At 33.2% G+C, this 12,611-nt stretch overlaps 1 protein-coding gene across 1 annotated transcript; it reads left to right on the forward strand.

The window, feature by feature from the left end:
- Positions 1-1,289: 1,289 nt before the first annotated feature.
- Positions 1,290-8,550, forward strand: LOC132548204 (uncharacterized). Its single transcript, XM_060212026.1, has 9 exons — positions 1,290-1,347; positions 1,912-2,112; positions 2,504-2,625; positions 3,481-3,613; positions 4,007-4,132; positions 4,387-4,557; positions 5,750-5,887; positions 6,382-6,463; positions 7,755-8,550. Exons 1-9 carry the CDS (start codon positions 1,290-1,292, stop codon positions 8,548-8,550), a joined length of 1,827 nt encoding a protein of 608 aa, XP_060068009.1.
- Positions 8,551-12,611: the final 4,061 nt, after the last annotated feature.

Raw genomic sequence — 12,611 nt, forward strand, 5'->3', positions numbered from 1 at the left:
ACGTAATGTTTTAAGCGTGCTCATTTCTCTTTTCTAAATCGATGTTGCATTAGTCAGATGGCCTGATATGTATCACAATGGGAAAATCGTGTTTTAAACTTTACACACTGTTGCATGTTTATTGGGTAATTTGTATATTTTCTGCACAGTAAAGATTAAATGTTTTCTTAAATCTTTAAAAAGTAAGCATAAATGATATATCAGACAAGAATGTTCTCCTTCAGTACGTTGAGTTGTCCCTGTAAATAGTTTGTATTTGAGGCCTAATGTCACTTCGCCCTGTATCATATTTTCTGACTGCGTTAAATGTCTAAGAATTTGATCGACTTATCAAATTATTTTGTAAGCATATGGTTTATTATTCCTTGTGTGATGGTGATGTGGGCCGTAGTGTTAAAAACAGCAAGATAAAACATAAAAATAGTTGGTTTCACATTAATTTGTTTAAATTTCCCCAATGTCATCCAAAAAGTAAAACATTCCATTTGGGATTTTTCAATTCATATCGTGAAAGGATACATGCTTAGCAGCTGGAGATGTTTGTTATTTATATATCGACTTAACCGTAAATCCCCAAGTCATACTTGAAAAGAGAAGATAATTAGAGATTAATAAAGAACGAGTACAAGACTACGTGACGGATCAATATTTTGTGATACACAATTTATATTTCACGTGCATAAAACACTTATGTCAGTTAATAGTATTCTTGTCTGAGTTGAATGATAACTCGTGCTATTGTAGATTTTGCACATTAAAGGACACTTCCAGAAATAAACCAGATATACGATGGCTGATTTTTAGCCATTTCACTCTTTCGTCTTTTCGCCCCGAAAAGAAATGACGTCAAATAATACGCAGTAAAGTTGAAAAAAATGCACGGTAATTAGCGACCTTAAGGATTTTTTAAAATAATTTCGTGTTTTCGCCCCGAAAAGATGAAAATTAATTAACCTTAATTTGAGTTTTTTCAGGACGAAAACAAGAAAAGACAAAGATATAAATTGTGTTATTATTAATCTTAATTCTAGATATTACCGTGCGTAAAGTTTCTCCCCCAGGACATGAACAACAAATGTTCTGAATGAGAATTTTTACTTTAATCAATAGCAGACAGCTTATCTACGCTTTACTTGAAGTTCATTTCAAATTTGACGTTGTGCAATTCTGAATTATTTGTTTTTTTAACATAGAAACATTTGTGTGGTATTTTGTATGTGTTTATATTTCTTGTTTTCAGAGGCACAAAGTATGTCGGCGATAATGTACAATAGATGATATATGTAAAGATGGATCAAGTTAAATGGTTGTTCGTCATCCTATTTACCAGTATTCACACGATCAATGGTAAGATGCCATATTAACATTGTATTTGCATCACTCTTGTTACAGATACCTTACATTGTTTAATGTTGAAGAGTCTTGCTAAAATTACTGACTTATAAAAGTAAAAGTCAATCTTTTCATAGGCACTGTTCACAGTTCATGAAATTATTTAAAAACAACAACATAATATATATAAACATTAAGTAGTGTAAAAACATATCAAAACATAATAACTGGAATTGATTTTCTCTTAGGGACTTTCTGTATCGGTATACTATAAACATGGGCAAACTATGTTTAATTCACTCTACTTATCAAAGACAGTAAAGTGAGACTAGTGGATTGTATCATCGAAAGATTTAAAAACAAGCGTCATTATTATTATTTTTTTTTATATTTTCATATAATCAGCCTAACTGAAAACACATATCAACTTATTTATTATACCTTTCTGTTTTAGCCAAAGTGACATTGCATTTTACCTCTAGGTTCAAGCTCATAAACAGTATTATTGCCTAGAATTGTAATTTCTATACTGATTGTTCATATATGGCTTGTAGATCTAAGGCAAGATTTTTGTTCCAGGTCAAATGAAGAACGTCTGTTACAAGGTCGTAGACTCCAATACGAAATGGGAAAATGCATCTCACGCTTGTAGACAGATGAATGGGACCTTGATTGATAATTCAGAGCTTGATGATAATTTCAGCAATATTACATTAACTGAAAATAAGTCCTACTGGACAAGCGCTTTCTCTTTCGTAACAAGATGGGTGGAGTTGAAAGGTAAACATCTTTTAATTTCCTGTAAATCTGATAAATATTTCACTAGGAAAATAAGAAATGTCTTTCGTATATCACGTATCAATTTCAAATACTTGTATATTTCATGCATGAACCAATTGATAAAAAAGCACAATTTTAGATAGATATTACTTGAAATTTTAATAAGACTCGTTTGAAAGTACTTATGCGTCACTTCTTGTAAATATGTGATAATGTAGATAAAAGGAATCGGCAATAATTTGATATACAGAGAACAGTAGTGTTTTAGTCATTGTAGAATCGACTCCATCTTGATGACTGTAACATATAGATATGTACCTATGAATTAAACTTCACGTAGGTTAAATCGAAACATGTAACATACCTTTTATAACCATCGTCCTGTTTGTAGGTTGTTTTACTACTTTGAACCTCAGCTCCACAGTCAATGGCACAGAGTATTACCAAATCAGTGGAAACATAGGATTGTTATGTTATGCACGCTGCCATTCATACACATATTTTGGCATTACCGTAAGTACCGTAAAGAGAATAGATCTAGTACATCTAAAATCTCACAACATGAACTGTTGTTTTTAGACTGCTCTACTCTACGCTCAAATCAAATGTTTTGTAGACGAAAGTGCTACATACTCAATCATAAAGAAATGAAAGGCAACTGCAATTTAACAACTGATAAGTAATAGCCGGGTGCAATATAAATCTACACTAGAGAGGAGTTTACTTCCATAATGACAATGATCATTTTCATCCTACAACTGTCCTGGTAGGTTAAACATTCGTTAGCATCACTTAGATTTCTATACATTACTCAGTTTTATCTATAAGCAATCGTGTGTTCACATTAAAATCAAGCACAAGGACAGGGGAAGTCATTCATACAGACAAAAACGTTAAATAACTATTATGGTTGCAAGTTTTGCGATTTCGACGGGGTCATGATATTCGCAAAAAATAGATTCGCTCAAAAAATCCCGATATAAGATATACCAATGCTCGATTAAAGTTTACAATATTACATAATACCTCATCTTTGCAGGGGAAAGTGATTAAGTAAAATTGTTGATTTTTTTAGATTAATGGCCAGTCATATTTGCAGAAAAAATATCTCTTTGGAAAGATATACGAGGGTTCGTTTTCGAACCAGAACCAGTTCAATGTTTATCCCTTCTCCTTCAGATAAATGAATCCATGTCATCAAAATCTTATATACTGTTGTTTAGAATAAATAAAAAGTAATTTTTTGCAATATTGATATCTTCGATTCACGATCCGAAGTTTTGATTTCAAAACAATTTACTTAAAACTTGATATCATACTTATAGCTTAGGTTCCGGTGTATTCAAGAAGTATGTATATGTTTCCTAGGGAGACACCTGTCTATGTTTCTCTGCAAACCCCCTAAACCATGCCACTCATTCGTCAAACAATTGCCCAGCTTGCTCAAACCACTCGCGATATCAGTGTGGCACCGAAGGATACACAGCCGTATACGAAAAACGTAAGTAACAATTGAAGTTTGTACAATTTTAATGTCATATGACTTCCATATCAATATGTAGTAACGATACAACATACATACAATTCACACGTGCAATTTAAATCCTTAACACAGCGCTGATTGTCTGATTTGTTACTTTGATGTGTAGGACAGGTATCGCAGAGGAAGCAGAAGGTACTTAAAGAACAACTGGTCTTATTCTCACTGTACTTTTTCAGAATTCTTTTGTTCATATTTTGCTCTAGTTTATGAAATTTTGAAAGTTTGAACTAAGGTTCTGTTAATATGTCGTTAATTTCTTTGTTGTTTCTGTGATCTGTACAAAAACAATATTTTTCGAGAAACTCTCGTTGCGTGGTATAAGCAAATGACGATAGATGTCTATTTCTGTAGGACCAGGACCAATCCCACCAGGAATGGAAATGTGTGAATCATATAACTGCCAGCCCGGTGAGGGTAATGCTACCTTTGCACATCAAAACAGGAGTTGTGAACATTATTTGAAAGCAAAATGCAGTGGTGTGTATATAAAATACTTACATTTATATCACAATTTACAATACTGACAAGTACATAGCAATCAGTCGAAATATATCACGAGCCCAAATTCGAATTTACAGGCAAGATGATCACACGATGAACTCATCATAAGGAGCTCATATATTTATTATAATAACTTACAAATGATACCGATCAATTGATTCTATACAAATTTTCCTTCATTGCACGAATAAATTTGTTTATTGTTTAAATAACTTTTAACCTTTTCTTAGACGGCTTTGTTACTAGGGCTGGGAGTTGGATAGCAACACGAAATATCTGCGAGTCAAATAACAGTTTCATTTTCCGACATCCTGTTGCCGAATGTCAAAATGACACGTCAACCACACCATTCTGGGATAACGTACACAGAGACATGGCATGGTTTACCATAGGAATGGAATGTAGGTGTTTTATATTATTCATAATAATAACTCTTATGAAGATATATTTTGACAGTATTGAATTTAGATTCTTTCATAGAAGGAGTTCGTTCTTGTATTTTAAATTACAAATGTAGTATTTATCAAGAAGAAGCATTTTCAAAATTTAAAACAAATCTTGTAAACACCTAAATATCTAGTGTGTTGAAGTATTAAAAAACCTATCTACCTATAGCAGAATGTGTCGATTAAATATCATAGTTAGGACTTAATAAATACAATGTGATAAGTTTTCAATACTAATCACGTTCTACTATATTTGTTTCAGTCAGGACCGGAATTCAAATTAGGGACGAGTATCCGCTAGCAGATTGCTCATATATAACGTCTGAAGGTGACAAAGCAAATGGCAGCTGTACATCCGATCGACATGGGTATATTTGTAAAATAGGTATACCTGTATTTATCATATATCATATCATGTAAAATGTATGGTTTAACCAATACAAATGCAGTGCATGTTAGCGTCGTGTGAATGACTATTTCCGAATATGTACATCTCATATTGATAGATATTGAGAGATGCTTAGTTTCAGATTTATACTTTTATACTTAACACTTAATGAGGATGGTATTAAAAATGCTGTGCTTGGCTGCTATTGTAAAATAGTTATAAAATGTAGGATCTTAGCATCACTGATGAGTCTTAGAGAGAAAAAACAGCTGTAGGATGAAATTCACTTGATCATGTATTAAAAGTTGCTACCCTTGTGTCTTTTGTACAATATCTTATGTCTTAATGTGAGTTTTGTCTAAAGAGTTATCTTGCAGTTGAATTGACATAAATGTTGAGTCTTACTCTTTGTAATTTAATCTCATGGTTTCTCTTTTGCTATATCGCAATGTGTGTTTAAACACGACGAGCATTTCATGGTATACAGTATTAGTAATAGTATTTGAGTTCCGGATATTTTTAACATGATGTAAGTAACTAAAATTTACATATCCAAATAATCGACAAAGTACCCATTGATACTATTTCACATAAAATTATTGAAGGTAAATGAATGGAATCAGAAAGTTAATCTTTGGGAGGTTTTTTTAATCAGTTTGTATAACTATATCATTTTTAAGGCCAAGAAAGCCGATAAACCCATAAGTTTAACTACCGTTTATGTTTATGTTGTTTATCAGTTTATCCTTCTTTTATTAGACCATTTTGACGAAACGACACCTTGTAACACTGGTCCTACAACTGAGGAGGAAGAAATGTTTCCATATAGTGGGCCTACAACAACCACATCCACTATAACCAATAGCAACACTGGCACCAAAGAGGCAGAAAATATGGGTAGCGTATAATATACTATTTGTGCTAGAAGTATCATGAAGTGTTTCATATTGGAAACACGTTATTTTATCATTTAATACATTTCGAACTATGAAGAAAAATCATAATAAATTTTGGGCTACATTTATATGACCACTATAATCTTACCCGGTCTACAGACAGGAATTACACAACAGAAGTTCCATTTAAAAGTCTCGAAATGTACATGTAATTAAAATCTATCATGTACATGTCTATAAATATACATACAATTTCAAAAAATTACTTTATGAAAAAATACATTTTCAGACCACTCTCTTGATTTATAGTAAATCCCCCGTCTTCCTCCCCCCCCCCAAAAAAAAAAAAAAAAAAAAAGTGAAGGATAACTTATCTTTCCCTAATCGTTGACAATGACGGCCTTGAATATTGAATTCTAAAATGGATTCGAATGTAGAGCTTTCGGAAAAGTATTTTGTATTGAGAAAGGAATTGGCATGTTCTATCATTTACAGTGGTGTATATAGCAATTGGAGCAGGAGGATTACTCGTGTTGATACTCATCGTCGTCGCAATTATTTGCATTTGTCAAAAAAGGTATGTGGAACTACCAGGGGATATTAACGTGTTATTTGTATAATCATTGGAGACTGATTGGAGTATACTCTTAAACCTTTCCCAGCATGGACTTTACATTTATATTTTGACGTTTGCTTCAAGAAAAGTTAACTTTCCACCCGCCTTGCAGGCACCTAGAGATGTAGCAATTCATATCACACCCAGAGAATGGAGGAAGCAAAATCTATATCACCAAACATTAGAAAGACTTAATTTCTTTTCCTTAATTTAATTACTTCCTTTTTTTTACAAATAGTATATAACATCTTCAAAGACTTGTACATAAATGACTTCTAAACATATAATGTAGTGCACATAAATGACTTCTAATCGTATCATTAAGTGTACATTAATGATTTCTTAACGTACCATTTAGTGTGCACTGGTGACTTCTACACAAATCATTTAGTTTACACTGGTGACTTCCAAACATATCATTTAGTGTTCATTGGCGATTTCTAAAAATCATTTAGTGTACTTTGGTGACATATAAACATGCCATTTAGTGTATATCAGTGATCTCTAAATCTATCATTTAGACGGAACCTAGACTGATAGGCCAACACATTTAATTTGTAGTCGGACGTCATTCATTCACAACCAACACAGAGCAATATTCTGTCAAATGGTAAGGAAGTGTAGCAGTGCGTTAAACTCATAAGTTTGGATGCAACATTAGTGTAAACATCCGGGTACTACAAGACGATTTCCTTCATGTACTCCTTAGATGTAAAAGGCATAGTCTTCATTTGCATCAAATTAAGACACAGAGTTACAATTTTTGGGCATGGACTGTTACATTATTTGTACAAGATGAAATAAAAGTATCACTAAGGACCAAGAGGATAGATTTGTTCGTCATACGATTTCTCAACATAAGATGTATGGTTGTATATGTACAGATATTCTCTGTTTGGAAACCTAAAGTATTCATTCATTTAACCTTGAAATATGATCACGTGTGCGACGAATGGTTCAATTACTTCCCGTAGATGTCTTTCTTATGTTTTCGTGATATCCTGTTTTGTATTTGTCCTACTGTATATGATCATTTCATGCGTCGATGTTGTCAGTGTATGTCGAAGTTAAGAAACATTTTTGCTTCCCTGAAACAAGTTGCAATCGTCTTGTAAATAATGAACATACAAGCTTGAAAATGTACTCGTAGTGATCAATTGTTAATGAAAAGATGACTAGACATTTACCATTCGCATTCCAAATAATTGGAAATAATTTGAACCCATTTAAATGTAACCATTCATTTTATTAGGTCAAAACAGCGCAGAGATGCTGAAAATGAAATCAAGAATTACATTGATCTTGATGTCGGATTGACGCAGCATATTGAAGCTGCAGAAAGATACCTCACAATGAAATCTGAAAAATCGTCAGAAAAGTGTTCCGAACCAGAAAAGAGTGGGGGAGGCAACTATGATCAGATTACTCTCCCAGAGGAGAAACCAGATAACGGATCCAAAGCAAATGATAGCATTGTCAACCAAAACAACGCAATTCAACGTACTGAAAACACGTGTGAGATACCAAACGAGGTTCACGATACAGAAACAGAGGATCATTATACTGAATTGGATGGCGAGTCTGCAGATAAGGGAAATTTACCAAAAGTCCATAAACTACCTGAACCAAAAGCAAATGTCGCAATCGTACATCTGCGACAAGAAGACGACGATTATGATCACTTTGGACAGACGAAGAATCGTTCAACAATTTCATCTAATTATGATCACGTACATTTAATAAACTCGCAGAAATTAAAGAAAGAAACTAATGCAGATGATGCTGAAGACTATGATCACATTCCTGGGGCAGGATGCAGGCGAGAAAATGGAGAAGCTGATTCAATCTATGATCATGCCCAAGTTGTTGATATACGAGAGAGTACAACATCGAACTATGATCATGTCGTTCTAACAACGGACAAGGGAAACTCAAATCGACTATCTGATGACTATGACCACACAAGTAATGTTAATAGGGTGGAGATCGCTAGCGAGAATAGGGACAGCCATTACACCCATGTTACATTGGGAGATACCACTCAATGATAAACACAAGTCCAGAAAATGAAAACAGATTATGTATTTTCTGAAACAAAATATCATTATTCTTGATTTTTTTAATCAAGTTCATGAACGTGTTTCCCAGTAACAATTTATGTTTGTGTGACAGTGTGACCTTAGTTCACATTAATTGTAAAAGCCAGAAAACAAATCAGATACTAGAACTTCGAAAAAATACATGATTGGTGAAGAGATGTCATATTTGTTATCAGATATGTGATCGATATCATTATAAGGACTTCTTGTGAAGACCTCAAAATGTTGTTCATTGATAAATACTGTAATTTAAACATTAATGTAATAAGATGGAACGATGAGCTTGAAGATGTCACAGAATTTGTAATCAAGTTAGTGTTGTTTATAAGAAATGCATTATCAACATTATCATTTATATACAGTGTAAAAAACTCAATCTATTAAGTGGATCTCCATCAGCGTTTTATCACACAAAGATTGTAAACGACTGTGTCAGTTATCATATTTAATGTACGTACTTATAGTGCTAGATCCCTGTACATACAACGTTGTCATTTTTTTACTGTTTAAGTTTATTTGTATTATTTTTACGAAATGTTTTCCTTGTTTCAAGTCAAATACTTCAGCATGCATCAATAAGATTGCTATTTTATTTTTCTATTTTCGTTGGTTTTTTCTTTTTTTTTTTTTTTAGTTAATTTTTTGAAATGTTAATGATATGTCCTTTCTTTCATTTACATAAATACATGTATATATACTGCTTGGAATTTGAAACTTGTGAAGTGAATCAGTATTTTGTTGTACAAAATTTCATCTGTGGGAGATTTTTTTTTTTTTTTTTTTACTTTTAAATACAATGATTCATAAGATTCAATATCCTAATCTGTTTTAAAACAACATATAAAATATGTAAGTATTTTCACCAGTAATGAGTTTTTTTCTTTTAAAAAACTTATTGCAAGTACCAATACTTAAACACGAAAAACTATTTTCTTGGAAACAATGTGACTTACCAGAATGACTTGTTTCTCATGTTTTATTTGTGTGTTGATGTGCTCAAGCCCTGATACTATAAGTGTATGTTTGTATAACGACCTCTGTAGGGTCAAATTTATACTTAGAGGGAACTAGTGTGCAGCTTACAACGTTAGGTGTTACAGAGGATGTTCGTCAAACTAACAATTGATTGTGGAAACGCAGACGTAGTTTCCAAGTGGTGCGTGTGGGGAGAAATGTTTGCCAAATTCTAGAGGCGACAATCAGAATGGAAGTAAGATATATATACCAGGAGTATTGTTACAACAACGGACAGTATTGTTATACAGAGACAAAGTTTTTCTCAGATTTCATGGATTCTTAATTGCAACTAATAACGGCTGAGTTCTGACTCGGAGATATGTTCATTTATGCCAGATGTTATCTACTAGATCGGTCATCAAGCTGTTAAAATGATTTACACACTTGGTCAATGAATTATCCCATGTGTCTCTTCCTTGTACTTACACATGTTGTAGAACTGATATGTATGTATACTATCAAACGTTCATTATATATCGAGTAATTTATAGTAAATATTCTGTTAGTCGGTAGGTTTAACTACTGGTTTTAATGATAACTGTCATCACATGCATATAAACAAGTTACTCATTAGTTTTCTTTGTGGTTGTTATTTACTGTGTTGTGAAAACTTGTGAAATACATTTTAATTTTCCATACAAACTGAATTAAACCATTTGGTTCCTTAGAGTATTCACAGATAAATGGTAGTTCCAAATTACTATGCCACGATGGACATTTCCTCCCCCGTTTTATTTCAAACATGATTCATATTGCTTTCCCTTCAACGTCACATGCTCCAGTACCCTGTCAGACTTTATATCGACTTTTTGTGTAGGTCTGGAGTCGATAGAACGTCGTAAGATCCAAATTGTGCTAGCTAATGACCAATGACAAGACATTGTTCCACGAATTATAGATAAAAGAAAACCTCCCGATGAAATGACATTGTAAAAGCAACTAAAAATAAACTGCTATATACAGCTAAAAGAAACGAGGCAAGAGAGGGCCAGATGGAATCTCACTCAAGGAGTGGGGACTTTCATGATGGCGTCAAAGTATTGATTTTCACGACTATGCTTAAATAGTATTTCTTCAGGTTACTTAAATTCCCCATTGAAGTCATTTTCACTCACATCAATGGAATGTTCTTTCTTCCAGTGTGATCTAATGAAGTCGTTAATTTCAACCATGTAAATATTTTTGTGTAAAAAAATTAATTACTTTGCAACATTATGTAGTGGAGAAGTATCATCTGACTTGAAAAGGGTAATTCTTTCCCCTGTGTAAAAATACCTATCTGTATCCCTGACTTGTATCCTCTGTAAAGTCACGGACTTCACTATTACCAAAAGTGTTATGTCTCATACTTGACCGGTACACGCTTTTACGGTCCTCTACATCATATAGCTGTGAAACTGAACTCTACTACAATCTGGCATTTCGTAATCGCTGATTTTATTTTTAGAATGTATATCACAAATACATTTAAATGGGGAAAGTATATAATGGTGTAACAGCAGCATGTACGTAAAACCAATCATTCAAAACTCTTGTACATTGTTCATTAGTGTTGATCATGAAGGTTTGAACATATGAACAAACCAAAGAATTTCCACTATTGTTTAAGCTTGCCGTCACCAGAGAGCCGTATTTTGTTTGAGATAGATTGAGATACTAAAACAACGTATGCGACCTTGGAGTAAAGCCGACATCGTAACAACAAGTGCTCGTTGGTCTTATCTTCTTGATTACATGAGCAGAGTCGGCTATTAATAAGACTTCTACGAAATAGTTAAAATATATATATAGTGAAGTACAATGTACACTCCGTCCTCAGTCTTGCATGGCGAATCTGATCCAGTCTACACCGCTATAAAAATAAGATTGAACTTTTTGGTCTGGTGCATTTAAGTTTTGTTTTTGACAGATTACTTTTATTGTGGTCGATAAAACAAGTTTTTTTTTCTTTCTTTTTATATCCCTGGGGAACCTCGGCTTAATATTCGACTATTTAGAAAAACATTTATTAATAGTGACTCTTTTTTATTTGCGACCATAAAAATAATTTTCTACCCTTTTTAGGAATGAGCTTCGAATTAAAAAAAAATAAAACAGTAAAGGAAACCTTATTAGAATTCCCGTATGCCATATGCGACCAAACTCTTTACAAATTCACTAATTCGAGCAAAGTAAACCTTATCAGTGATAGCAAGAAGTTGATTAACAGGTGAATCGCCATGTTTAAATCCAGACTGGTGGAGACATAGTAGGAAGTGAACATGCAAAAACAAAAATGAATAAACATGTCTAAAGATACACCTTTCTGTCAGTTTTCCAGCATGTCCGCGTCCTATTTCCTAAGATAGTCATTGAAAACACGCTATTGTGTAACCCTAACTGTAGCTAGTCATTTTACATATAAACAGTCCCACGAAATTGCATTAAAAGATTCAAGAAGTGTCCTGTTTTCCAGTCTTGGCACCCTCTTTACTGGACTGAACTGTACATGAAACACACAAGATGAAATGTACCTAAGCTTTACTGTGTAATCATACATGATACTAATTGATCTAGCCATGTTGGTTCACTATGTATGCTAACAGTACAATAACAAAAGGTGTTCGAAGAAGTGAAATTTATAAACATTTTATTGTCATTATGGAAACTGTAGCCGTGCAATGTCTACACATTTAAACACAAGTATGGATTTCGATCTTTTTTCAAAACTTAATGGACGTGTGGACAGAGATAAATACCCTATGATACTGGAAGACAGCATATAAATAAAACAGACCTGTGATACACAATAGACATCCGGAATATTGTAATGTGAAATAGATATTCCCGTAATCTGGGTCACTATATAGATTACATCTGCATTACTACTAATGTATTACATGATGGATCCTAAGATCCATTATTACATTTAATTTAAAGATAATGATTCTCAATATCGATATACTTACCCCATCACTCTCACACTCGGGTCTAAAGCTACAGATGAAAAGTTC

This window comes from Ylistrum balloti, unplaced genomic scaffold, assembly GCF_031769215.1.
Source record: "Ylistrum balloti isolate Yb309-2 unplaced genomic scaffold, AGI_CSIRO_Ybal_v1 Utg370006, whole genome shotgun sequence".
NCBI classification, from domain to species: domain Eukaryota; kingdom Metazoa; phylum Mollusca; class Bivalvia; order Pectinida; family Pectinidae; genus Ylistrum; species Ylistrum balloti.

Coding starts and splice junctions, on each gene's coding strand:
- LOC132548204 (XM_060212026.1), top strand. CDS start 1,290: ATGGATCAAGTTAAATGGTTGTTCGTCATCCTATTTACCAGTATTCAC. Junction 2,626..3,480: donor ACACATATTTTGGCATTACC/GTAAGTACCGTA, acceptor TATGTTTCCTAG/GGAGACACCTGTCTATGTTT. Junction 3,614..4,006: donor CACAGCCGTATACGAAAAAC/GTAAGTAACAAT, acceptor CTATTTCTGTAG/GACCAGGACCAATCCCACCA.